Source organism: Balaenoptera musculus, chromosome 3 (genome assembly GCF_009873245.2).
Source record: "Balaenoptera musculus isolate JJ_BM4_2016_0621 chromosome 3, mBalMus1.pri.v3, whole genome shotgun sequence".
NCBI classification, from domain to species: domain Eukaryota; kingdom Metazoa; phylum Chordata; class Mammalia; order Artiodactyla; family Balaenopteridae; genus Balaenoptera; species Balaenoptera musculus.
In genome coordinates, this window is record NC_045787.1 from 61,696,070 (window position 1) to 61,722,230 (window position 26,161).

General features: G+C 35.9%; 1 protein-coding gene across 2 annotated transcripts in view; it reads right to left on the bottom strand.

Annotated features, from left to right (window-relative positions):
• Positions 1 to 26,161, bottom strand: part of HOMER1 (homer scaffold protein 1) — a 126,187-nt gene that overhangs the window by 14,070 nt on the left and 85,956 nt on the right. For both annotated transcript variants that reach the window (XM_036847660.1, XM_036847662.1), the window contains exons 6-8: positions 12,596 to 12,752; positions 8,397 to 8,507; positions 7,696 to 7,776 (exon numbers count right to left, since the gene is read on the bottom strand). In XM_036847660.1, the coding sequence (XP_036703555.1) occupies positions 7,696 to 7,776; positions 8,397 to 8,507; positions 12,596 to 12,752 (349 nt within the window). The remainder of the gene's footprint in view (positions 1 to 7,695; positions 7,777 to 8,396; positions 8,508 to 12,595; positions 12,753 to 26,161) is intronic.

Sequence of the window (26,161 nt, forward strand, 5' to 3'; positions counted from 1 at the left end):
GACTGTCCTCAATTCTTTTCATTCTTTTTTCTTTATTCTGCTCCCTGGCAGTTATTTCCACCATTTTATCTTCTAGCTCACTTATCCGTTCTTCTGCCTAGTTATTCTGTTATTGATTGTTTCCAGAGTATTTTTAATTTCAGTAGTTGTGTTGTTCATCACTGTTTGTTTGCTCTTTAGTTCTTCTAGATCCTTGTTAAATGTTTCTTGTATTTTTTCCATACTGTTTCCGAGATTCTGGATCATCTTTACTATCATTACTCTGAATTCTTTTTCAGGGAGGTTGCCTATTTTGTCTTCATTTATTTGGTCTTGTAGTTTTTTACCTTGCTCCTTCGTCTGTAACATTTTTTTTTTGTCGTTTCATTTTTGTTTCTTTTTTTGATGGGTGGTGCTGTATTCCTGTCTTACTGGTTGTTTGGCCTGAGATGTCCAGCATTGGAGTTTGCAGTCAGTTGGATACAGCCGGGTCTTGGTGCTGAGATGTGGACCTCCAGGAGGCCTCACTCCAACTGATATTCCGCGGGGTCTGAGGTTCTCTGTTAGTTCAGCAGTTTGGACTTGGAGCTCCCACCACAGGAGCTTGGGCCCGACCTCTGGCCTGGGAACCAAGATCCTGTAAGCCGATTGCTGGGGGTTCCTCCTGTCCCCTTAGGTGTCCGTGGTCCCCCACTGGTGCCTGGTAGGTGCCCTAGTTGTGAGGAGACGCGAATTCCGCGTCCTTCTGGTAGGCCACCTTGACTACGCCTCTGTACCTGTATTTTTAACAGGTGTAATTCAACAGGAAAAATCAACAGAGGCATAAGAACTGGAAGAAAAGAAGTAAAATTATTTCTATTTGCAGATCATATGTTAGTATACCTAGGAAATCTTAGAGAATAAATGGAATAAATGACAAAACTAGTTCAAACAATGAAATAATTTAGTAAGGTAGAGGGATATAAAATTAGCAAACAGAATTCAACAGCTTTCGTATATTGGGATGGCCAAAAAGCTCATTCCAGTTTTCCGTAACATCTTACGGAAAAACCCGAATGAACTTTTTGGCCAAACCAATATATAAACAATAATCAATTAAAAGATACGATGGTAGAGAAAACTCCATTTTCAATAGGAAAAAAGAATATTAAATATTCACAAATAAACAAGAAACATGCCAAATTCACAGCATGAAAATCCTAAAATGCTCCCGAAAAACACAAAAGTAGATGTGAACAAATAAGAAGACATCCCTTATTCTTGGATAGGATGGAAACCACACTTCTGCTAAACTAGCATTATAAATTTTAAGCAATCCCCATGAAATTTTTTATAGAGCTAAACTTTTCATTGATACTAAAATTGGTTCTAACGTTAATACTAAAATTTGTATGGAAAAATAAACATGTAAGAATATATTAAAAAACAATGAAAAAGAAAGCCTATGAGGACTGATTGGCCTTATCAGATATTAAAACATACTGTAAAGCCTCTACAATTAAAGCAGTGTGGTACTAGGAATAGATAAGAGTGACTAGTAGAATAGAATAGGAAGTCCAGATATACACCAAAACACACATGGAAATTGAATATCTCAAATCTCTGGAAAAAAGGATAAAGTTTTAAATAAATGGTAGTGATAACTAGATAGACATTTGGAAAAAGATAAAGTTAGATCCATATCTCACACCACACACAGAAGGACAAACCTCAAATGACTCAGAGATCTAAATGTAAAAAATGAAACCACAGAAGTACTAAAGGGAAATATGGATGGATTCCTAAGTGATTTGAGTTTGGAAAAGAGCCATCTAACTATGATTGACAGCTAGAGCAATGAAAGAAAAGAATGATATATTTGACTACTACATAAAACAACACCACCATCTTATGCAAAGTCAAAAAACATTGACAAACTGAGAGAAAATATTTGTAACATATAATTGCAGATACATAAAGAACTCTTGAAATTTTGTGGAAGAAGGACCAAAAAAGGGCAAAAACAAGAATACACAATCTACATAGGTACAAAAAGATACCAAAATGGCCTTTAAGCTTATGAAAGATGTTTAATCTCACTCATAATATGGGATACACAAATTAAAACTATCATTTCTCACCTATCATACATTGTCACAAGTTAAAAAAGTACGAGAACACATTTTGTTGGTGAGGCTGTGGAGAAACAGGCACTCTCTCACACTGATGATACAAGGGAAAACTGGCACAACCCATCATGGAGAGGAATTTGACTACATGATCTTCTCACTTAGAAATCTCACTTCTAAGAGTTCACCCTGTAGATACACCTCCAACAATAACAAAACACCTATGTGCAAGATTACTCATTGTAGTACAGCTGCAAAATACTGGAAACAACCTAAATACCCATATAAAGGAGTGTGGTTGAAAAAACTATCACACATGCAAATGAAGTACTATACAGCCAAAAAAAAGACTGAACAAGGTCTCTATGAACTGACAGGACATAGAGTGATTTCCAGGACATACCTTAGATTAAAAAAAAGCAAAGTGCGGAAGAGTAATCTAGAGTATGTTACCATTTGCATAGGGAAAAAAGGGGAGGAAATTAAGAAAGAGACATATCTGTTCATTTGTGTAAAAAGAAACACAGAAAGGTTATACCAGAAACTAATGAGATTGGTTACCACAGCGGGCAGCTGGGAATGGGGGGCAAGAATGGGGGTAGACTGGATTGGACAGGATGACGTGTCCCTGAAGATATCTTCCTGAATAGTTCTGATTTTTAGAACCATGTTAATGTTTCATACGCTCTGTAAATGCACACAAATATGAAATAAAGGATGGGGAAGAAGAAACTAAAATGGAATATAATAAGATACAAATGAACATAAGTGTGTTTCAAATGAATAACTAACCAATTGAAAAGGGGGAGTGGAAGAACTAACCTAACTTTTGAACACAGGCTAAGGACAAAAAGAATACTGATCTCTAGTTAGTAGAGTTTTGTTGTCGTTGTTGTTTTGGCAGTGGTATCAATTAGAAACTACTTTCTGTGCTTTCAAGGACTAAGCAAGCAAATAAACATATTGTGGTTTCTTTTTTTGTGTCTTATTTACTTACTTATTTAACATCTTTATTGGAGTATAATTGCTTCACAATGGTGTGTTAGTTTCTGCTTTATAACAATATTGGGGAAAGGAGTTACTAACAGGAAAATGGGGAAGGCTAAAATGAACTCCATAGTACTGGACTGCAGTGGGAGGTATGAGTATGATTTCAGGTTTGTTTTTTTCAATATAGCTATTGTAATGGACATAATGTGCTATGTGTGTACTTCTAGCTCTGATCATTAATAGAGCCTAGAAACAATGACATCTCAATAGCAAAAGGTATATCTTGTGCCCAGAACTTGGTTTCTAAATGCCAAACTTTGCTAAAAAAAATTTTTCTTTGAAGAAATAGCTAATTTCAAGGCTGGAGCTGATAAATACAACTAGGAATATCTAGTTGAGCTAAAACATGAAGTTCTTTAAAAAATGATAGGGTCACATCCAAAGGACACAGAAGCAGGATTAAAAAGGTTCCCACTTGCCAAATCTGGGACAACTTAAACAACAAAATAAATAGACATGACAACTAGATGCAACTTGTGATCCTGGAATGAATCCTGGACCAGAAAAACAATTTTAAAAATTTTGTTATAAAGAGGATTATTAGGACAATTATGGGAATTTGAATAAAGTCTTTAGATAATTTCTTGATTTTGATGGTTATCTAAGAGACTGTCCTACTCTTAGAAAAAACACATTGAAGAGATTGTCATACTGAGTGAAGTCAGACAGAGAAAGACAAATATCATATGATATCGCTTATATGTGGAATCTAAAAAAATGGTACAAATGAACTTATTTACAAAACAGAAATAGAGTCACAGATGTGGAAAACAAACTTATGGTTACCAAAGGGGAAAGGGGAGCAATAAATTGGGAGGCTGGGATTGACATATACACACTACTCTATATAAAATAGATAATAAGAGCCTACTGTATAGCACAGGGAACTCTACTCAGTACTCTGTCATGACCTATATGGGAAAATAATCTAAAAAAGAGTGGATATGTATATGTGTAACTGACTCACTTTGCTGTACAGCAGAAACTAACACAACATTGTAAATCAACTATACTCCAATAAAATTAATTAAAAAATTAAATATGAAAAAAAAGAAAATACACATTAAAGTGTTTAGAGGCAAAGGGATAGCATATTTGGAACTTATTCTCAAACGTTTAGGAAAAAAATATGAATATATACAGAGAGAGTTCCATAATGATAAAACAAAACAAATATGGCAAAGATGTTAACATCTGGGGGATGTGGGTGAAAGGTACATGAAAAATCTTTGTCTTATTCATGCAACTTTTCTGTGTGAAATTTCTTCAAAATAAAAAGTTTAAAAATAAATTAAAAAAACAAGATCATTGGGACTTCCCTGGTGGTTGAGAATCCTCCTTCCAATGTAGGGGATGCGGGTTCGATCCCTGGTTGGGAAACTAAGATCCCACATGCCGCAACTACTGAGCCTGTGCACCACAACTAGAGAGCCCACGTGCCACAACTACAGAGCCCACGTGCTCTGGAGCCCGTGCGCTGCAACCACTGAGACTGTGCACTCTGGAGCCCACGCACCACAACTACAGAGAAGCCCACATGCTGCAATGAAATATCCTGCATGCCACAACTATGACCCAAAGCAGCCATAAATAAATAAATATATAAATATTTAAAAATTAAAAAAAAAAAACAAGATCATTTCATACGGTGATAACTGCTACAAGGAAAATAAGACATGGTAATATTATAAAGAGTACTGGGGGAGGGGGCGTGGCGGCCTGCAAAGTAGTGCTTAAATTGGGAAATCAGAGAAATTAACATGTGAGCCAAGACCTAAATTACATTAGAAACCAGTGCATTTGAAGATCTGGGGGCTTAGACCTCCAGGCAAGGATACACCAGGTACTCTAAGGTGAAAATGTACTTGGTGTCTCCAAGATACAGAAGGATGACAATAAGCATATGGAAAACTCGTAATCAAAAAAATGATAATACTAAAAAAATAGTAAGCTACCCCTTTGTTCCTTATCAGACAGCAAAGATGGGAGGAGACCAATATCCAGAGGGTATCCTGCTGTTCCTGACATCAATTTCTCAGCATAAGTAATTTAAAAACATTGACACCTAGTAATTCTTCTTAAAAAGCTCATCTTAAGGAAATAATGAGAAAGGCAAGGATTATGTAAAAAGATTCATTATGACATTATTTATTACAGCTAACACTGAAAACAAATAACCATCCCTGTAAGAATGTTGGAAGAATATTATGGTATGTCTATATAGGAGAACACTATACAGCCATATGACATATGCAGCTTATGACATAATGTTAAGTTAGGAAAGTAAGACAACAAATTGGTATCTATATGTCTCACATAAAGAAAAAGTTATCCAAAGAAACATTGGGGGAATAAAATTCTAAACACTTGCCTTAGGATGATGGGATTATGGGGTTTTTTTCCCTGCTAAATTACACTTTTCTAAATTTTTTACAATGAGCATATGTTACATTGACATTTGAGGAAAAAAAACACTTGCAAATTGGAAAAATCATATCATACTATTTTTAATTTACCCATAACTACAAATTTTTTATCCATATTCATACCTACAATCCAAATCCATGCACTGCAATTTCAAAGTTCCTCTACCATTCCAAATATTTAATGATCCCAATTTTTGGACTGAATTTATGAATGGAGGTTCAAGAGTGTTGGAACTTTTGACAAGCAGATGTTTAGGTAGGAGGGGCCAGGCTATAAAGGAGGAACTTTCTTCAAATTGGAAAAATACAGGTTATTTCTGTGGCTTGGCCTTTTAGAATTCACCCTTAGGTTTTCTGGAAGTTTCCCTGTCCTATTCCAGGTAGGCTGTCTTGATAAGTATTTTTGATATTCAGTGAAAGAACAGGTAAGAATTGATAGTCACAATTCTAGGTGCCAGCTGTAAAATTCAATTACTGCTCAATCAATGATGAAATACATTTAGAAGTTTGATATGAATAAATCATTTCTTGGTTTCTCTGGGACAATGTAAATGTATACATAACTGAAAAAAAATTTCCCAAGAATTGTTAGGGATGGCTTGGATGCTTGGCTGCTGAAACAGTGTGGTAATGCAGAAAGAACAGAGATTTTAGAATCAAAACAAATCTAGGCTTCACTACTTTCTAAGTGCTTTAATTAAACTTGTTAACACCTCTAAACTGCTGCCTTCTCTTTGAAAATGGGGATACCATACCTGTTACTGTGAGAGTTAGAGCTAATATGTGTAAGTGCTTAGCAACTGCCTGTATCAAAGCAAGTAATTAAACAAGGGGAGCCAAACCAAAACAAAAGACAAAACTAGCCTGCATTTCTCCCATTTCTTCCAGCACTGATTACATGCTTCATATTTTAATTCTACACCAAGGTTTTCTCAACTTTGGCACTCTTGAAATTTTGGGCTGGATAATTCAATGTTCAGTAGCAACCTTGGCTTCAATTTACTAAATATCAATTCCATTACCCTAGCTGAGAAAATCAAAAATGTCTCCACACATTGCTGAATGTCCCCTGGGGCACAAAACTAACCCCAGTTGAGAACAACTAATCTACACAAATGGTTAAATATAGGAACACTGTTTAATAGGGCAGACCAAAACAAGCAACTTCATTTTTCGTAGACTGCTGAAAGTCAGTGATGGGAGAGAAAGAAGGAAATATCTCATTTCATATAAAGAAACTGTTTGTTTTATGAAGGGTCTCTGTTACAGAATTTGCGCTCATTTAAATGTAGGTTGGACAAGTTAACTTATCCAAGCCTTAGTTTCCTCATATGACTGTTCTATGGATTAAATGCATAATATAAGTAAAGCACAGTATCTGGTACATAGTAAGCACTCAATAAGTGTTGGTCATTCTTATAATAATCTAGGTACTATTTCCAATCCTAGGCTTTCAGGTCCCATTTATCACCCTTTGTCCCAAATTCATCACTTTATACATACATTTATAACTACTCCAAACCCTGAAGTGGTCCTAACCCTTCTTGAGGACATGGGGTGTAAGAAAAGTGCCTGAGCTGGCAGCAGGAGATTTTGGTTGTAATTTTGAGAAATTTTCCCCAACCAAGGCTGATTACCACTGACACAGGATATGTATATGTGAATTAGAGTCAGGAAGCATACTATTTATGCAGAGAAAAGTGAGTAAAATTAGTTAGGGCAAAGAAAGAAAAAGAACACTACCTTGACTTCCATTAGGGCACAACTACTGCTGTAATTCATACATTAGTTCAGAGTGAAAAAAAATGAGCAGAATTCCAAAACTGAATATAATCCATCTGAGAAATTTTCTTTAAGTTCAGAGTACTTTTTATGTTAAAAAGTAGACATTTCTAAAATAATTTACTAAAGACAATTTATAAAATGACCGTCTATGATGATAAGCTATGTAGATGAAGTTATCAAGTAATATTTGAAAAATCAATGATCAGGCATGAATCAGAAGTCCTGGAAAAGAAAAGTGACCAATAACCTACAAAATGGAGTTGCAGAAAAAAAGTCATTACTAAGTGAAAGAATGATTGATGACTCTCATTTATGCAGAAATGAATAAAAATTTTATTATAGCTCACCTGTAGTTTCTGAGTCAAAGAGTCTCTCTGTTCTTGTAGTTCTCTGGCATTATCAATTTCTTGTTTTAATCTTTCTATTTCCTAGAAAAAGTAGAGCAATGTCTTTAACAATATTTTAACTATATCAAGGAAAGAGAAGGCCTTATTTTTCCCTGAAATTATTGTCCCAGTCCGTAGAAAAAAGATGACTTAAAAAACATTCCTTTATACTGATTTCAAGGGGTAAATTCATCTTTATGGGTATGTTGTCTAGTACAGTATAATCTTAAGCAACAAATCAGCTTGGTTGCTTTGGTACAGCACTGCTAAGAAACAGCAGTCTGAACATTTTAAGGTTGCTTCAAGCTTTGTGGATGTAATTCTTTCCTGGGATATTAAATCTTTTGACTGGAAACTAGAGAAAGGAACAGCTTGTAAAATTCATTTAACTTCTAATGGTTTTCTGTTGATTGTATGAATGCAACTCTCATACAGAAGGCAAGAGGCAGTATCTCAGTCTGACTGCCTCACTGTAGTTCATAACAACAGACACAGGGATGGGAAAAATATGAACAAGCTTAATATCACTCAAGAAAAATTTCATCCTAAAAACACCCCACAACCTGACCTTACTGCATAAAGTACCTTTAAATCTGACATAGACTGTAATGTTTGTACACATATTTTAGTGAGATTACAGACAAGTGAGAAGTAGCAAATACCTCTTCCTTCACTTTCAGCGTCTCTTCCAATTCTTGTATTGTCTGATTTAATTCTGTCTTATGGGTATGCACCGCATTTGCTTGACTACTAACACATTCAAGCTCAGTAACCTAAAATTAAATGAGAACACAGGTTAAATTACACGACAATTTCAAAGGATTTCTTGCTGTAGACATATAAGTCCCTGATAGGTGACTAATGAATTTTGGATCAATATATCAAAATTAATTTTGAGACATACTGACAGAGTAGAATGAATAGAATTGATTCTTTAAAAAATATCAATTTAGGGGACTTCCCTGGTGGCACAGTGGTTAAGAATCTGCCTGCCAATGCAGGGGACACAGGTTCCACCTCTGGTCCGGGAAGATCCCACATGCCATGGAGCAACTAACCCCTGTGCCACAACTACTGAGCCTGCACTCTACAGCCCGAGAGCCACAACTACTGAGCCTGCGTGCTGCAACTACTGAAGCCCGTGCACCTAGAGCCCGTGCTCCGCAACAAGAGAAGCCACCACGATGAAAGGCCCGCACACCACAAAGAAGAGTAGCCCCCGCTTGCTGCAGCTAGAGGAAGCCTGCACGCAGCAACGAAGACCCAATGCAGCCAAAAATAAATAAATAAAATTTAAAAATTAAAAAAAAATATCAATTTGGGACTAAGGAAAAAGACCAAAGGAAATAATTAGACTTGGTCATGAAAAGGTTAGGAAAACTTAAATTAAGTGATTAATGACAGTAGAGAACCCCTGTAACGAAAGTCTTCTTTAAAAATTTCTTCTGAAAACAAATCCAAAATCAGCCATCTGCCCTCCATCTGTAGCCTTCAAATTAAATATGGGTTCTGAAAACTGGCCTTGCAGAAGTGAAAAATTTTTCAAAGACATTTCTAAAATGTAAAGGAATCTGGAAGAAAAGATATGCTTAAAATACAACTTAAATCATTTGATACTAGAATATCTTCACATCAATTTGTTCTTAGAGCAAAAGAGAACAGTTCTCTACTCAATACAAATTTACTGAGGGTCCAGAGAGCAACGTAACTTCTAATGTGCACTTGCTATTTTTTGAGAGAACAGAGAACGGCATTATCCCTAAAAGTTATACCATCCAAAAACAGTCAAAATAGACAGAAGTCAACATAAACACACACACACCTTATCAAAGCTCTCTACACGTCAGGATCTCATACATCTTAATTGACTAAAATATAATAAATTGTAGACTACTAAGGAAACAGCAAATCTCTCTCCCTCACATTTTCCAAATATTGAATTAACCTCCATATTCTGTCACTCTACCTCTCATATCGCTTTCTTGCTTTCTATTCACGCTCTAATAGCCTTGTGCAGACCCTTATCATCCAGGTGTAAACAAAAACAATGACCTGCCAGGGGACCTAATTATATCCTTTGTCTATTTTTATCTCTTCTGCAAACTGCTAATAACCATCTTTCATTGTGTGACTGTCCAATTAAAAGCCTTTCAATGGCTCATCTTTTTCATAGCATCAAATCTAAACTCTCAGGTCCTCCATAAGCTAGCCACAAACTACTTAAACATCTCATTGCTCAAGACACCTAGTTATGCACTTTCAACTAAAAGCAGGCAAATCTCCTTGTCCTAAGAACAAACCATGCTCATATCCATCTTGTTGACTTAACTAGAATGTCTTCTCTTACCTTTGAAAACCATTCAAAACTAACCAAACCTTCAACTCTCAGCTCAGAACGCACTTCTCCAGAAAGCCATTCCCATCTACTCAAGTGCTCAAGGCTCTCCTGACCGCTGGTCCACAACAGTGAACATCTGTTAAAAAATCTTGGGAATTATTTCCCTACTGTTTAATATATATTAGTTTTCTTTGCTCAATTAGGTAGTATATTCCTCACGAGGAGTTCTAGTTTTGATAATGATGGAGTAGCTTGTACTGGATTACCTTTCCCTCAGATAACAATTGCAAATCATGGGCAAAATGTAAACATCAACTGTTAGAAGGCCCTGGTGAATGACCAAATTGGGCAAAAGACTGAAAGAAAGCATCATACTCGGTGAGATACACACTTACACATCTTTTTGCCTGAAGGCACTGTGCAGTCTGGCTGAGTTGCTTGACTAGAACTCAAGGAAAAACCTGAGATCTTATTTTCTCAAGGAGTCTGAGGAGTTGGGGATGCCTCAGAACAGCTTAAGCAACTAGAAATTCAGGGAACTGTATGAAAAAAAGACCTCTAAAAAGCATATAGACACCCCTTAAATCTTTGGCTGACTTCTGAACTGAACATGTAAAAGTAGGACTCCAAGGAGTTCAGGGGTATGGGAGAAAAGCTAGAAGGCTGAATGAGCTAAGCCGTGGTAGTGCTCACCACAGAGAAAACACTTTGAGGTTAGAGTCCCACCAAATTAGGTCTTAGCAAGCACCTTAAGCTTCCCACTGAAACCCCAGAAGGGTTATGCCTTAGAAATAAAGATTTTCCAGGACTCAAGGATTCACCCTAGAATTAAGAACAAAACAGAAATAAACCAACTAGTAAAGCATAAGTCTATACCTCCCAAACTTCAAAGTACAGTCACCCCTCCATACCCACGGTGGATGTGAAACCTATGGATACGAAGGGACGAATGTACTATGCCATTTTATATAAGGGACTTGAGCACTTGTGGATATTGGTATCCAGGAGGTGGTGGGGGTGGGGGGGTGGACAGTCCTGGAACCAATCCCCCTCAGATACCAAGGGATGACTATACAAGTCATTTAGCTGCTTGCTGAAACAAAACTCAACACTGAATATTCAGAGAAAGATAACAGAATCTATGGGCTCTATAACATCATCTCATTTACCATATCTAATATACAACCAAAAATGACTAGACATGTGAAGAAATAGGAAAACGCAACCTGTAGTAAAGACAAAATATATATGTATATATATTTATAAATATATATAAAAAATGCTAAAGGAGGTTACTCAGGCTGAAGGGAAATGGTACCTGATGGAAATTCAGACCTACAGGAAGGAAAGAAGAGCACTGGAAATTATAACTATGTGAGTAAATAAAAATACTTTGTTTCTTAAATTCTTTAAAATTCAATTGACTATTTAAAGCAAAAATTCCTCAAGGGCAGGGAATACATAAAAAGGATAGCTCCTCAATGAAAGTTTTTTGGATTATGAATCAGTTGTCTTAAGTTAATTTTTTTTATTGTGGTAAAAAACACAATAAAAAACACAGTAAAAGTTTATCATCTTAACCATTTTTAAATGTACAGTTCAGTAGCGTTAAATATATTCACATTGTTGTGAAACAGATCTCCAGAGCTTTTCATCTTGCAAAATGGAAACACTATATTCATTAAACAACAACTTCCCTCTTTCCCACTCATGAGTTGACTTTTATACTTAGGATAGAATGGTGTTTACTCAGGGTTCTTACTCTCCCTCCTGTCTCTACTCAACTTCTATCTTACTTCCCCGGTCATCCTGGCCACTAAGTACACTCCTCAAATTGTGCTCTAAGTCCATTTCCTTTTGTCTATGGGGTTCACTTCTTTGGCAGCTGTTTGAAAAACAGAAACTAGTGGCATCTGCTTCCTATTGGGTGAATACATATGCTTTGAATAAAAAACTTCTTTATTAAGTAATTGTTTAGTCTTCTGATATTAATGGTATTGTGATGTCTGATTTTTCTTTTACTGCCCCATATTTGTATTGTTACCAACTTTTATAAAGAATTTTCTACCTGTATTTTTCAAATTTACTGTTGTTTCTTTAAGAAACAACAATAAAATAAAATAATAAAAGCATTATCATTAAGTCAGTGGAATTACATGTCAATTCAGTATCTCAATTTTCACAGGAATTGTACAGAGTCTATGTTATTATTCCTATTTTATAGATGAGAATACTGAGCAGAAAGTGGGGAATAACTTACCAAAGGTCAGACAGCTAATAAGTGGCACAACAGGAATTTGAAATCAGGTGTTTGGACTCCAAAAGCTGTATATTCTTCATTCCCATTAAACTGCAGAAAATATTTTTCTTAACCAATAAACATATAATACAAACCATATATATGTTTTGATAACCAATAAAAATCTCCATAAAATGTTCCTGTGCTGAATCTACATGTAAATTTCCTCTGATCAAGAAAATCTGTTAGCCATAAATCCTTACCGATAGCAGCCCTGAACTTACCCGTTTGTGCAGACGTTCTGCTTCCTCTTGATATGCAGCAAGTTGCTGTTTCCATTGTTTCACATTGGCAGTGGACTCCAACAGGGCTGCAGTGAGTTTGGCATTATTTCCTTTGAGGGTAGCCAGTTCAGCCTCCCAATGTTTGCTGATTGCTGAACTAAAATAAAAGAAAATTCTACCCATTACGCTGAATATTGGTACATTGAAGAGAAAACAGTACTCACTTCTATTATTTGGTTTATAATCCATGAATGTTTCAAAAACAACCCAAAAAGAATAAAAACACAAATATTTCACTGAAATGTTCCTAGTGAATAAAACCTACCAAGTAAAGAAATATAAAAGCTACCAAAGTAGGAGGCTTAATATGGAAGAGTTCCCTTCTTTATGACAGATACAAGTATCTGCAGAAGAGATTCTACCCATTCTCTTTTGAGGAATAAACATTATATCTTGAAAAATATCTATAAACAAAACCTAACAATGTACTATATTTTTTAAGAGCGTCAAAGCCTGAAGTACAATTTCATTCCTTCATATAAAACATATGAGGATGCTTCAATGTTAATAAGGTCTGGAACATGTAATACAGTATTTCTTTTGCAATTGTTGATTTACGTCATCTTATTCAGAATTTTTAATTGCCCGAAATACAAAATTTACTGCAATAAATTGAATTCAGGTCATATGATAGGCTAGACCTAGAAACTGGTTCTAAAAACTTAACTTCTGATAGAATTCCAGTGTCACTTATAGAACAAAACTAAAGCAATCACCTTTTTCCTCATTTAATGTTCTACTTGATAAGTTACCCAGAGTTAAGTATCTCAACCAAGATAATTTTCTATTACAAAGACAATTCCATTAGGTGAGAAGACCCCTCTCTTGATAATTCCTTCTTAACTTTCCAATGAAGAAAGAATTACCTCATTTGAAAGAAAAAGATGGTTTCTCTTTCTCATTATTGAACAGTTTATCCCTATTAGTGAAATTCTACTAACTTCATCCCATTAACTAGTGATGATAATAGCTTTCTTAAATCAGCATTTTGGGTTTTAAAAAGTCATTTGCATCACAGAGCAAATGTTTTGGTGGATTGATATTTTATAGTAATCTTAATATATATTGTATAAAAGAAAGCATCATTTCAATCATCAAGATTTCTAGAGCTCATCACCAGTAAGAAGACACATCAGCATAACAAGATCATTTCTGTGGCATTCTTCCCAAAAATGCATAGCCATCATTCCAATTTTGAAAAAACATCATATATATTCCACAAAATAACTGATTGGCACAATTCAAAAGTGTCAAGAAAAGGTAAGTTTGAGAAACAGAATGGAGGAGACTAAGAAGAAATAATTAAATGCAATGTGGGATCCTGGATGGGTTCCTAGAACAGAAAAGGGACATTGGTGAAAACTGAGACCTGTAGTTTAGTTAGTTGCATTATATCAATGTTAATTTCCTGATTTTGATAATTATATTATGGTTATGTAAGATGTTAACATGAAGACAAGCTGGATGAGGGTATATGGGGATTCTCTGTACAGTTTTTGCAATTTTTCTATAAGTCTAAAATTAGTTTTAAATGAAAAGTTAAAAAATTTTCTAAAGTTTACAGAAAAAACTTCATCAAACATGAAAGGACAAAATCAAACAATAAGTTAAGCTATTAATTTAATCCATTTCTATCCTTAAAAAGAAAGCTCTTTCCATTTCTTCTTTTGTGGAATGATTTTCGAGGTTCAGATTTTCTGAGTAAACCATGCACCGATTCACCTGTCCTAACTGAATTACAGATTTTTAAACCATCTACCAATTTTTCTGCTACAGATGTTAGTTTTATTTAAATGGACTCTACAATCTGACAACAAAAATCTTACTGAACTAATTTAAACGCTTGATACATGCAAATGTCAAACCTCTTAAAAATTAAAGAGCAGAAAAAATGATTTTGAATATTTCTAAAACATATTTGTTGAAAATTTCACAATTATAAAGTAAGATTACTGTCTTTATAAAAGGAAAAAGAACAAAAATGAAAGTGCTTTATTTTTTATTTCTCTAGGTTTTATTTTACAATCTGTAGGTAGCAAAGTCCATTAAGAATTTGAGAACTCAGCCTACATCACAATTATTTCAGTCATTATTTGTGTATTGTCCAAATGTTAGCCGCTAGCTGCATGTGGCCATTTACATTTAAATTGCTCAGAATAAAAGTAAAAATTCAGCTTCTCAGTCCCTTTGGGCACATTTCATATGCTCAACAGCCACACGTGACTAGTGGCTACCATACTGGACAGCAAAGATACAGAACTTTTCATCATCACAGAAAGTTCTACTGGACAGTACTGTCCTAGATGACCTCTACATTTCCGTTTTTTTCCCCAATTCTTTGCATTATGGGCGAATTGTGTCTGCTCACGAATGAATGTGTTAAAATACTAACCGCCAGTACCTCAAGATATGAGTATATTTGAAGACAGGGTCTTAAAAGAGGTAATTAAGTTAAATGGGGTAATTAGGGTGACCCCTGATCCAATATGACTGGTGTCCTTATAAGAAGATGAATTAGAACACAGACATGCACTGAGGAAGTTCATGTGAAGACACTGGAAGAAAGCATCTGCAAGCCAAGGAGAGGTCTCAGGAGAAACAACCCTGTCAACACCTTGATCTCAGACTTCCAGCCTACAGAAAATAAATGTCTATTGTTTAAGCCACCCAGACTGTGGTATATGTTAGGGTAGCCCTAGCAAACAAACTAATACTACATATAACTTAAAAAAAAAACACTGTATATCTGTTAATATTGTAATTTATAATAAACATACATTTTGGTCTTTGTCCACGGTTCCTAGGTTCAACAGTTCCCCAAACCCTTTGCTTAGACTTTCCTAAGCAATACAGCAATGGGAGCATCTTTTTTATAATATTTGGTCTTTTGTCCTTAGTTCCTGAAACTGATCCAGAGCCATAAAGTTGAAATGTGTCTTGTTATTCATAATAAGTCCTGTTGAGCCACAAGTAAGTTTATGTTAATGAGGTGACTTTTTGGGAAACCCCTAAAGATGGGGGGACTGGCTGCCAAGGGAACCAACCATGAGAACAGAGTTGGAACTTTCAGTCCCAATCCCTGATTTCCAGGGAGGGAAGAGGGGCTGGAGACTGAATCAATGACCAACGGCCAATGAGTTAATCAATTATGTCTACATAATGGAGCCTCCACAAAAACCCAAAAGGATGAGGTTTGGAGAGTCTCCACATCAGTGAACCAGAATGCATTCACGTGCCACTGTGCTGGGCCCCAAACTCCACAGTGACAGAAGTTCCAGGGATCCTTGGGTGAGGGAAGAGGCCACCACTGTGGAAAAGCCACAAAGCATAGTCAGACAAAGGATTAATCTCCAAGATTTACAAGCAGCTCATGCAGCTCAATAACAAAAAAACAAACAACCCAATCCAAAAATGGGCAGAAGACCTAAATAGACATTTCTCCAAAGAAGATATACAGATTGCCAACAGACACACGAAAGAATGCTCAACATCATTAATCATTAGAGAAATGCAAATCAAAACTACAATGAGATATCATCTCACACCAGTCAGAATGGCCATCATCAAAAAATCTAGAAACAATAAATGCTGGAGAGGGTGTGGAGAAAAGGGAACACTCTTGCACTGTTGGTGGGAATGTAAATTGATACAGCCACTATGGAGAACAGTATGGAGGTTCCTTAAAAAACTAAAAATAGAACTACCATACGACCCAGCAATCCCACTACTGGGCATATACCCTGAGAAAACCATAATTCAAAAAGAGTCATGTACCAAAATGTTCATTGCAGCTCTATTTACAATAGCCAGGACATGGAAGCAACCTAAGTGTCCATCGTCAGATGAATGGATAAAGAAGATGTGGCACATATATACAATGGGATATTACTCAGACATAAAAAGAAATGAAATGGAGGTATTTGTAGTGAGGTGAATGGAGTTAGAGTCTGTCATACAGAGTGAAGTAAGTCAGAAAGAGAAAAACAAATACAGTATGCTAACACATATATATGGAATCTAAGGGAGAATAAAAAGGTCATGAAGAACCTAGTGGCAAGACGGGAATAAAGACACAGACCTACTAGAGAATGGACTTGAGGATATGGGGAGGGGGAGGGGTGAGATGTGACGGGGTGAGAGAGTGGCATGGACATATATACACTACCAAATGTAAAATAGATAGCTAGTGGGAAGCAGCCACATAGCACAGGGAGATCAGCTCGGTGCTTTGTGACCACCTAGAGGGGTGGGATAGGGAGGGTGGGAGGGAGGGAGATGCAAGAGGGAAGAGATATGGGAACGTATGTATATGTATAACTGATTCACTTTGTTATAAAGCAGAAACTAACACACCATTGTAAAGCAATTATACTCCAATAAAGATGTTTAAAAAAAAAAAAAAAAGCATAGTCAGGATTCTTTTCCTCTATGGAAACAAAGCCTTAAATCACTGGGAGAAGGGGAGAAAATCTTGTTACCACCACCCTCCCAGACACAGATGAAGACCCGTGATGGCTAGGGGAAAAGTAGGGAATAAAACTCTATAACCCTGTGAAAAGAACAAAAAACAGTCCTAGACTACTAGAGGTCCTAGACCATTAGAGGTCTCCAACCTTGGGGGATGGGGCAGGAAACTCCTGTATAAGACTGTTTGATTTACAAGGTTGAATTTGTCTGCTACTTGGAGGGGTACAGGATCACTAAGAGAACCCCACCCTGATACCCCAGGACACAGGGCCTGCCCAAGAGTGAGGCTGGACAAGGACAATAGAGAAACCTACCCTATCCCCTACCACCAAGCTGATAGCAGCCTTCTACCGGGGGAAGGTCAAGAGACAGACCCCCTCTGAGGCAAAGGTACATAGAAAAGACCAAAAGCTGAGGGTGGAGCAGAAACAGTAAGAAAACCTTCTAGCAAGCCAAACCCAACTCTAAGCACATGGTGATGCTAGACATGTTTAAAGCCTGTGATGTACTCATGGTAACCATAGCAACAACAAATTCCAAATCCAGGTCAACCTCTGAATAAACCAGCTTAACCTTCACACTAACAACCTAGCAGAAGAGTCAGGCCCATCTCCAGGAGTAAATACTATTTATCTTTATTGAATGCCTTACTTTTGGCATTCAATAAAAAATTATAAGACATACCAAAAAGCAAGGGAAAAAACCTACTGCCAAGAGAGAAAGCAGTCAACAGAGTCACACCCATAGATGACCACAATGTAGTATTTATCAAACAAGGAATGTAAAATAGCTATGCTAAAGGTTTTAATGGAAAAGGAGGACACCCTGTATCATCAGATGTTGAATTTCAACAAAGATGGAAACTATAAGAGTCAAATGGAGACGCTAGAAGTAAAGAACATGATAATAGAGATGAAGAATTCTTTTGACAAGCTCATCAGTAAACGTGACATGGCTGCATAAAAGTCAGTGAACTTGAAACCAAATAGAAATTAGCCAAACTGAAACACAAATAGAAAAAAGAATGAAAAAAGAAACAAGGTATTCAAGATGTGGGGCAATATCAAACTGTTCAACAAATGTGTAGCTGGAATCCCAAAAGGAGAAGAGAGAAGAAGGCAGAAGAAATATTTTGAAGAGAATCTGGCTAAGAATTTTCAAAAAATAATAAAAGACATTAAACCTCAGATCCAAAAAACTCAAAAACATATTACATATAGAGGAACAAAAGTAACAATTACAGTAGGTTTCTGATCACAAACTAAGTAATTTAAAAGACAATGGAGTGACAGTCATGAAAGAAAACAATTCTCAGCTCAGAATTCTACACGCAACAAAAATACCTCTCTAACTGAAAGTGAAATAAAGAGTTTTTCAGACAAACAATAGATGAGAGAATTCATTAACAGCAGACATACACTATAAGAAATATTAAAGAAAGTTCTTCAGGTGAAAGACTATGATACAAGAGCAAAACCTGGATCTCCAAGGGAGACAGAAAAGACAGGAAAATATCTGAAAATGATTAAAATGAAGATAGTTATAAAGGGTCTAAGACAATCCAAAGGAGAAAGAATAGTCTTTTTAAACAAATGGTGCTGAAACAACTGGATAACTATATACAAAAGGAAAAGCAAAGAATCTTGACTCATATCTCATACTCAATACAAAAATTAACTCAAAATATAAACTATAAACTTCTAGAAGAAACCATAGGAGAAAATCTTTGTCTCCCTCAGTTAGGAAAAGGCTTCTTAGATACAACACCAAAAGGATGATCCATTTTAAAAAACTGAGAAAAGGCATTTTATAAAAATTGAAACATTCTCTTTGAAAGACACTATTTAAAAATGAAAAGAGATTCTGGAATGCAAGAGTGGATCAACAAAGCAAAAATCAATATAGTATACCACATTAACAGAATAAAGGGGAAAAAAACCATGTGATCATCTCAATTGATGTAAAAAAGGCACTTGACAAATTTCAACATCCTTTTGTGATTTTTCAAAACACTCAGTAAACTAGGAATAGAAAGAAACTACCTAACACAATAAAGGCCATGTAAGAAAAGCACATAGCTAATATCAGACTCAAAGGTGAAAGACTGAAGCCTTTTCCTTTAAGACCAGAAACAAGAGAAGGATGACTATTTCACCACTTTAAATTCAATATGATACAGGAAGTCCCAGCCAGAGGAATTAGGCAAGAAAAATAAATAAAAGGCATTTAAATTGGAAAGGAAGAAGTGAAATTATCTCTGTTGCAGATGACATGATCTTACATGTAGATAACCCTAAAGATTCCACAAAAAAGCTGTTAGAACTAACAAATGAGTTCAGCAAAGTTGCAGGATACAAAAATCAGCACACAAAAACTAGCTGTGATTCTATATACACTGAACAATCTGCAAAGGAAATTAAGAAAACAATTCTGTTCACAATAGTATTAAATAGAAATAAACTACTTAGGAATAAACTTAACCAAGAAGGTGAAAGACTTGTACAATGAAAACTATAAAATGTTGCTGAATGAAATTAAAGAAGACACAAATAAACAGAAAGACATACCATGTAGAGGGACTGGAAGATTTAATATTGTGAAGATGTCAATACAACCCAAAGTGATCTACAAATTCAATGTAATCCCTATCAAAATCCCAACAGTGCTTTTTGGAGAAATAGAAAAATCCATCCTAAAATTCATATGGCACCTCAAGAAGCTCTGAACAGATAAAACAATCTTGAAAAAGAAGAACAAAGTTAGAGATCTCACATTTCCCGATTTCAAATGTATTACAAAGCTACGGTAATCAAAATAATGTGGTATTGACATAAAGGCAGACATATAGACCAAAGGAACAGAGAGTCCAGAAATAAACCCTCACATATGTGGTCAAATGATTTTCACATACATGGTTGCCATGGCCATTCAATGAGGAAACGACAGTTTTTTCAACAAATGGTCCTGGGAAAACTGGATATCCACATGCAAAAGAATGAACTTAGTTCTGTGTCTCACACCATACGCAAAAATTAACTAAAAATGGATCAAGCATAAGAGCAAAAACTATAAAACCCTTAAGAAGAAAACATATGTGAAAAGCTTCATGACATTGGACTTACGATGATTTCTTGGATATATCACAGAAAGCACAGGTAATAAAAGAAAAAAATAGATACAGCTGGAGTATGGCAAAATTTAAAACTTCTGTGCATCAAAGGATACAATCAAGAGAGTTAAAAGGCAACCCACAAATTGGAAAAAATATTTGCAAATCATATATCCAGAATATATGAAGAATTCCTACAACTCAACAACAACAAAAAACAAGCAGCTTGATCAAAACATGGGCAAAGGACTAAAATAAATATTTCTCCAAAGAAGATACACAAATGGCCAGTAAGCAATTGAAAAGATGTTCAACATCACTAATCATTAGGGAAATGCAAATCAAATTCAAAATGAAATACTACCTCACACCCATTTGGATGGCTACTGTCAAAAAAACAGAAAATAACAAGTGTTGGTGAGAATATGAAGAAATTGGAACCCTTGTGCACTGTTGGTGGGAATGGGGCAACTGCCGTGGAAAACGGTATGGCAGTCCCTCAAAAAATTGAGAATAGAATAACCATATGATCCAGTAATTCCACTTCTTGGTAAATATCTAAAATATATTTGCATAACAATGTTCATAGCAGTATCATTCAAGATAGTTAAAAGGTAGAAGCAACCCAAGAATCCACTGATGCATGGATAAACAAAATGTGGTACATACATCATACATACAGTGGAGTATTACTGAGCCTTAAAATGGAAGGAAATTGGGACTTCCCTGGGGGCACAGTGGTTAAGAATCAGCCTGCCAATGCAGGGGACACGGGTTCGAGCCCTGGTCCAGGAAGATCCCACATGTCGCAGAGCAACTAAGCCCGGGCACCACAGCTACTGAGCCTGCGTGCTGCAACTACTGAAGCCCACGTGCCTAGAGGCCGCACTTTGCAACAAGAGAAGCCACTGCAATGAGAAGCCCGCACACCGCAATGAAGAGTAGCTCTCGCTTGCCACAACTAGAGAAAGCCTGTGCGCAGCAATGAAGACCCAACACAGCCAAATCAAACAAACAAACAAAAACTTTAAAAAAAAAAAAAGAAAAAGGAAGGAAATTCTTATACATACTACAACATGGACAAACCTGGAGGACATTATGCTAAGAGAAATAAATTAGTCACAAAAAGACAAACACTATATGATTCCACTTATATAAGTTAGCTAGAGTAGTCAGATTCATAGAGACAAAAAGTAGCAGGGTAGTTTCCAGGTGCTAAGGGGAAGAGAAGAATGGAGAATTTTTGTTTAAAGGGTATATAATGTGCCAGTTTTGCAAGATGAAAGAGTTCTACAGATTGGTTACACAACAACGTGAATATACTTAACAATATTGAACTGTACACTTAAAAATGGTTAAGATGATAAATTTTGTTATATATATTTTACCCCAGTTTTTTTAAAAAGGAAAAAAAAGGCTACATACTGTATGATTCCATTCTTTCTTTAATGTATGATTCCATTTATATGACATTAGGGAAAAGGCAAAACTATAGCCACAGAAAACAGATCACTAGTTGCTAGGAGCTGGGGGTAATGGGGAGAGGCTGACTACAAAAGAGCAGGAGATAATTTTGTGGGGTGATTGAACCCTTCTTTACCTTGATTGTGTTGATGTGTACACAACTGTACAAATTTGTCAAACCTCATAAAACTGTAGAGTAGAAAAGGTGAATTTTACTATACATAAATTATACTTCAAATAAAAATATCATACAACTAAAAGAAAAAAAAGTCTATCGAAGCACTCCTAGATACTCTTTCTATGACTTGTAGGATTACAAATAATAGGAGCTCTGGAAAGTCAGGTCTTCTTAAAATGGGTAGAATGGTCTCTAAGCTGCTCCACTCATGTCTGTATTTGTTGGCATAGGAAGAGACAGGGTGGGCAGGAAACAGAACAGCTGTGACACATAATAAGAGAGTTGAAAATTAAAAGGAAGGAGATGAGGGCAACTGGAGATGGTGATAAGAAGTAGATAGGAGAAATAGGATTAGAGAGGCAGAGATATACGCAAAGGAAAGGAATGGGACATAGACAAGGTATAATTAAAATTGATTTGGGCAGGAAAAAATTAAAACAATGCCTCTGGAACAGGAAAGAAAAAGATGAACAAAGTTTTGATGTACTATATCTTGTTTACTTCATATGCCTGAACATGTTTTGAACCTCTAATGTATTAAGTAGTGATGTCTGGCCACAGATAAGCTGATCAATGGATTCCCATTAACCTTTTTCCTCTGCAGAGCCCAAAGTACTGCTGATTGCACTAAAAAACAAATGTTGAAAAAACTGTCATATCAAATGCTTTTACGCATGTTGCACAAGAGTACAGTAAACCATAACAATTTTAGACTTAATAGTGCCAAAATGAATACTATTGCAGAGCAGTTCAATGCTAAGTTTTTGTTTCTGCATTTTTTTATACTTGGTTCCAAGGTAAATAAATATGTGTTGTTAAGGCTATTTTGCCATATCAACCAAAATTTCATCTTTGTTCGTAAATCTGAATCTTTCAGAACATTCTTGCTTCCTGTACTTTATGAGCTGCTCCTCTAATAATCTGTCTTTCTAGAGCACAACTTAGGAAATAAAATGTTTTTGATTTTGGTCAATCTGTCCTGTTTTCTCTCTACAGCTTCTTTATATATTCCTTTCACCATCCAGTATATTAGAATACCTTCCACAATTTCGGTTTATAATGAATTCTAGAGTGTCCTGAAGGAAGTTCCACACGTGAGCTATCTCAGACATGCTCAGCCCTTACATATAATGTTAAATACTTGGCACACTTTCGCAAGTTTGCAAAAACAATGTTCCTTGCTTTACTGTACAACTCTAAGGTATCACGTTCCTGATTTTTAGCGGTAATGAATACCTTGGGATTAATTCTGATACCAACACTTTAAGTTGGCATTTTACATTTCAGAACACTTGTTTTTTAAAAAAAATATTGGGGTTCTCTAGCTACTAATTTGGTCTGTTTTTACAGGTACAGTTTTGATAGTTTCACATTAACTGTTTGCAAAGAAATTGCTTAGCTGGAGACACCAGTGAGTCAGAAGATATACTGAAATACAACTATGATCTCATGTCTGAATGCTGGAGTAAAGGGCAAAATAATTCTTTATTCTTGTGACTGTTTGGTAGAGTTTCCCTTCAAAAAAGACCAGCTGATTTCCTGTTGGCTTGAGATCTAGAAGTCAGATGAAGGAGTTCAAAACACTCCAAAAACATCATTTGAAAGGTTCCTTAAACTGGAATTTTACTGTTTTCCTTCATCTAACGTCAGAGTTCTGCAAGAAAGTAGTAAACTTCATTAAATCAGTTACATAAAATCTAGAAGAAAAAGTACTTCAAAAGTACTATCTAACAAATAGACTGTCTAACAAAATAAGAATCTTATGCACAAACAATGCACTTATTTAACCTGTGGAGTGAATCCTCTATGTGAATGGTCAGTTATAGCATTGAAGAAAGATGCCTCTCTCCCATGCCTCCAGGGCCCAGGATCCACCATCAGAGTCTCTGGAATGGTAGCCCCTTGTATTGATATATATTTCCTAATAAGCATGTTAATTATGTAGAACTGTGAAAAATATCCAGATAAGCTTTTAAAAGAGGATTTAAGATTAGGTTGCAATAGGCTTACTTCTTGACATTAATCTTGGTAGTGAGGTCACTCCCTAACTATGAAAGCAAGAGGGCTGACATGAGCACACCACCATACTGCCTTGTCTCAGGACCTGCCTGTTGGTTTCTCTCCTCACTCCCTCTCCACACCTGTGGATGCAGCTGCAGCCACCATGGCCTTCAACCTATTTGTGTGCCACTTCTGGGCTAGGTGCTCTCATGCCAGCCTATTGGCCCCAAGCTAGTGCCACTGAGAAACTAAGGCCTTCTTCAACAGTTTGGATCGAAATTTGTTTTTCTTAATACAATGTAAGTTATCCTTTTAGAGCAAAGAAATACCTCTTAAATGAAAACAGTAATTTTGCATTGTGTATAAACAGTATTTAAAGAACCTAGTATACTAAGAATTTTTCTACTAGATATGGCTGAAAGCCCCAATTTGCCTAAATGCTTAACAAGGTGCCTCTCAAAGCTGACTGGAATTTTGGCAACTTCCTTCCTTATCTTTATGCTTATCCTTGGGGCCTTTTTATCAGATGTTCCCTTTGCTCTGTTCCTTACCCTCCTGTTGGCACCTGCTTCTAAAAGCTGCCTCCTCTGACCATTGCTTTCAATGTTTGCCTTGATAATCTCCCAAATTTTACTTTCGAGCTCAGATTCCTTCCCTGCCTCACAATCCATTATCTTCGCACAGAGCCTGGTGTGTCTGGATTAACATACAATATAGAAAGTGATCGCTACTGGTAAACCGATGAAGATATGTTTGCCAATAAAGTTTTAAAGACAGCCCTGTCGTGAACTGGAAATCACATGGTTATAATTGGGAAACACAGTTTTCAGAAGTGAAATGGAATTTAAGTATTAAAGCTTTTAATAAACAGTGGTTTGGAAGAAAATCTCAGAGATAAGAGTAAAGTAGTTTTTAAAGAAACACTGTATCACTAATGTTATTGACAGCCCCAAAAGATGATACTGGGTTGTAAAACTGGACATAAATTATAGAATCAGAAAGTGAATTGAAGAGTTGGACTCTGAATATGATGAAATTATAGGAACATCTTAAACCATTTATTTGACATGTGTTACGTATGTACAAAAGTGTTATATAGATATATTAATATCTATGTTTAAATATACCTGAAAGAGCTGTTATAGTCAGTTTAATTGACAATGTTTTTTCTTGGTAGTATATAAATAATAGTGTGTCTTATCAAAGGCATCTGGAATCAGATAAACTACAGAATTTTCCTTAGTTCTGGTAAAGAAACTGAAATACCACTGACTTTTCTGAGGAAGTTATGAAACTAATCTGAAGCAAATTACTTCCAAATGTATAATGCATGTCTGTATCAGTCTATAAATAGAAATTTCTAAGTTGTGAAGAATTCTGTTAAAAGTACACATTAAGCAAGAACCAACTGTGAAACAGTGATTAAAAGTATAGGCTCAGATACACTGAAAACTAATACAATGTTATATGTCAATTATATCTCAATTTATAAAAGGCACAGGCTCAGGACTCCGTTGTTGACATGGTTCAAATCACGGCTCTAGCCATTTGCTAGTTACAGGACTTTGGGCATGTTATCTAACCTCACTGGGTCTCAGCTTCCTCATCTGTAAAATTAGGATTAATACTAACTCTCCTCATTAATTTTGAGGAATAAACAGCCCAAATAAAAGTACCCTTGAAGAAAGCACCTAACCGTCATATGTTAGTGCCTTTTGTACATGTACAGGCAATAAAGAATCCTGAAAGAATCTTCAGTAAGCTATAAAGCTAAAAAAGATTTAACATTAAATATTTTAAGGGAGATATTTTTGTTTAGTGATGTAAATAACTTAAGTAGATACAATTCAAGTGAAACCACATCAGGTGTGCACTCCATGATTTCTGCTGTCACCCTTAGGTAAAATAGATGTATTATTTATAAGTTTAAACCTTTGGTGTAGACCTCAGAATAAATTTATCAAGCTAATGAAGGAGTGAGAAAATAAGTTAACAAAAATGATTCTCATAAAGTGTTAAGGTTGCTTTCTGATTGTGAGGGGTGACAAGAGAAGGTGAAATCTGAATTTGAACTACGCTATGTTTACCTCATAAAAACATCATGCACTTCAATGCAGAGTTTCCCATTTGACTTTAGAGGACACAAAAAGTCTAGCCCTAGGCCTGTTTTTATTCACTAAAATGGAGGGACCCATAAACCCACTAAAAAGAGGCCCTTAGAAATCCCCTACCACCCATAACTGTGCTCCTAGCAGTAATGGAAGCATATCTATGTGCTAGAGTAGCT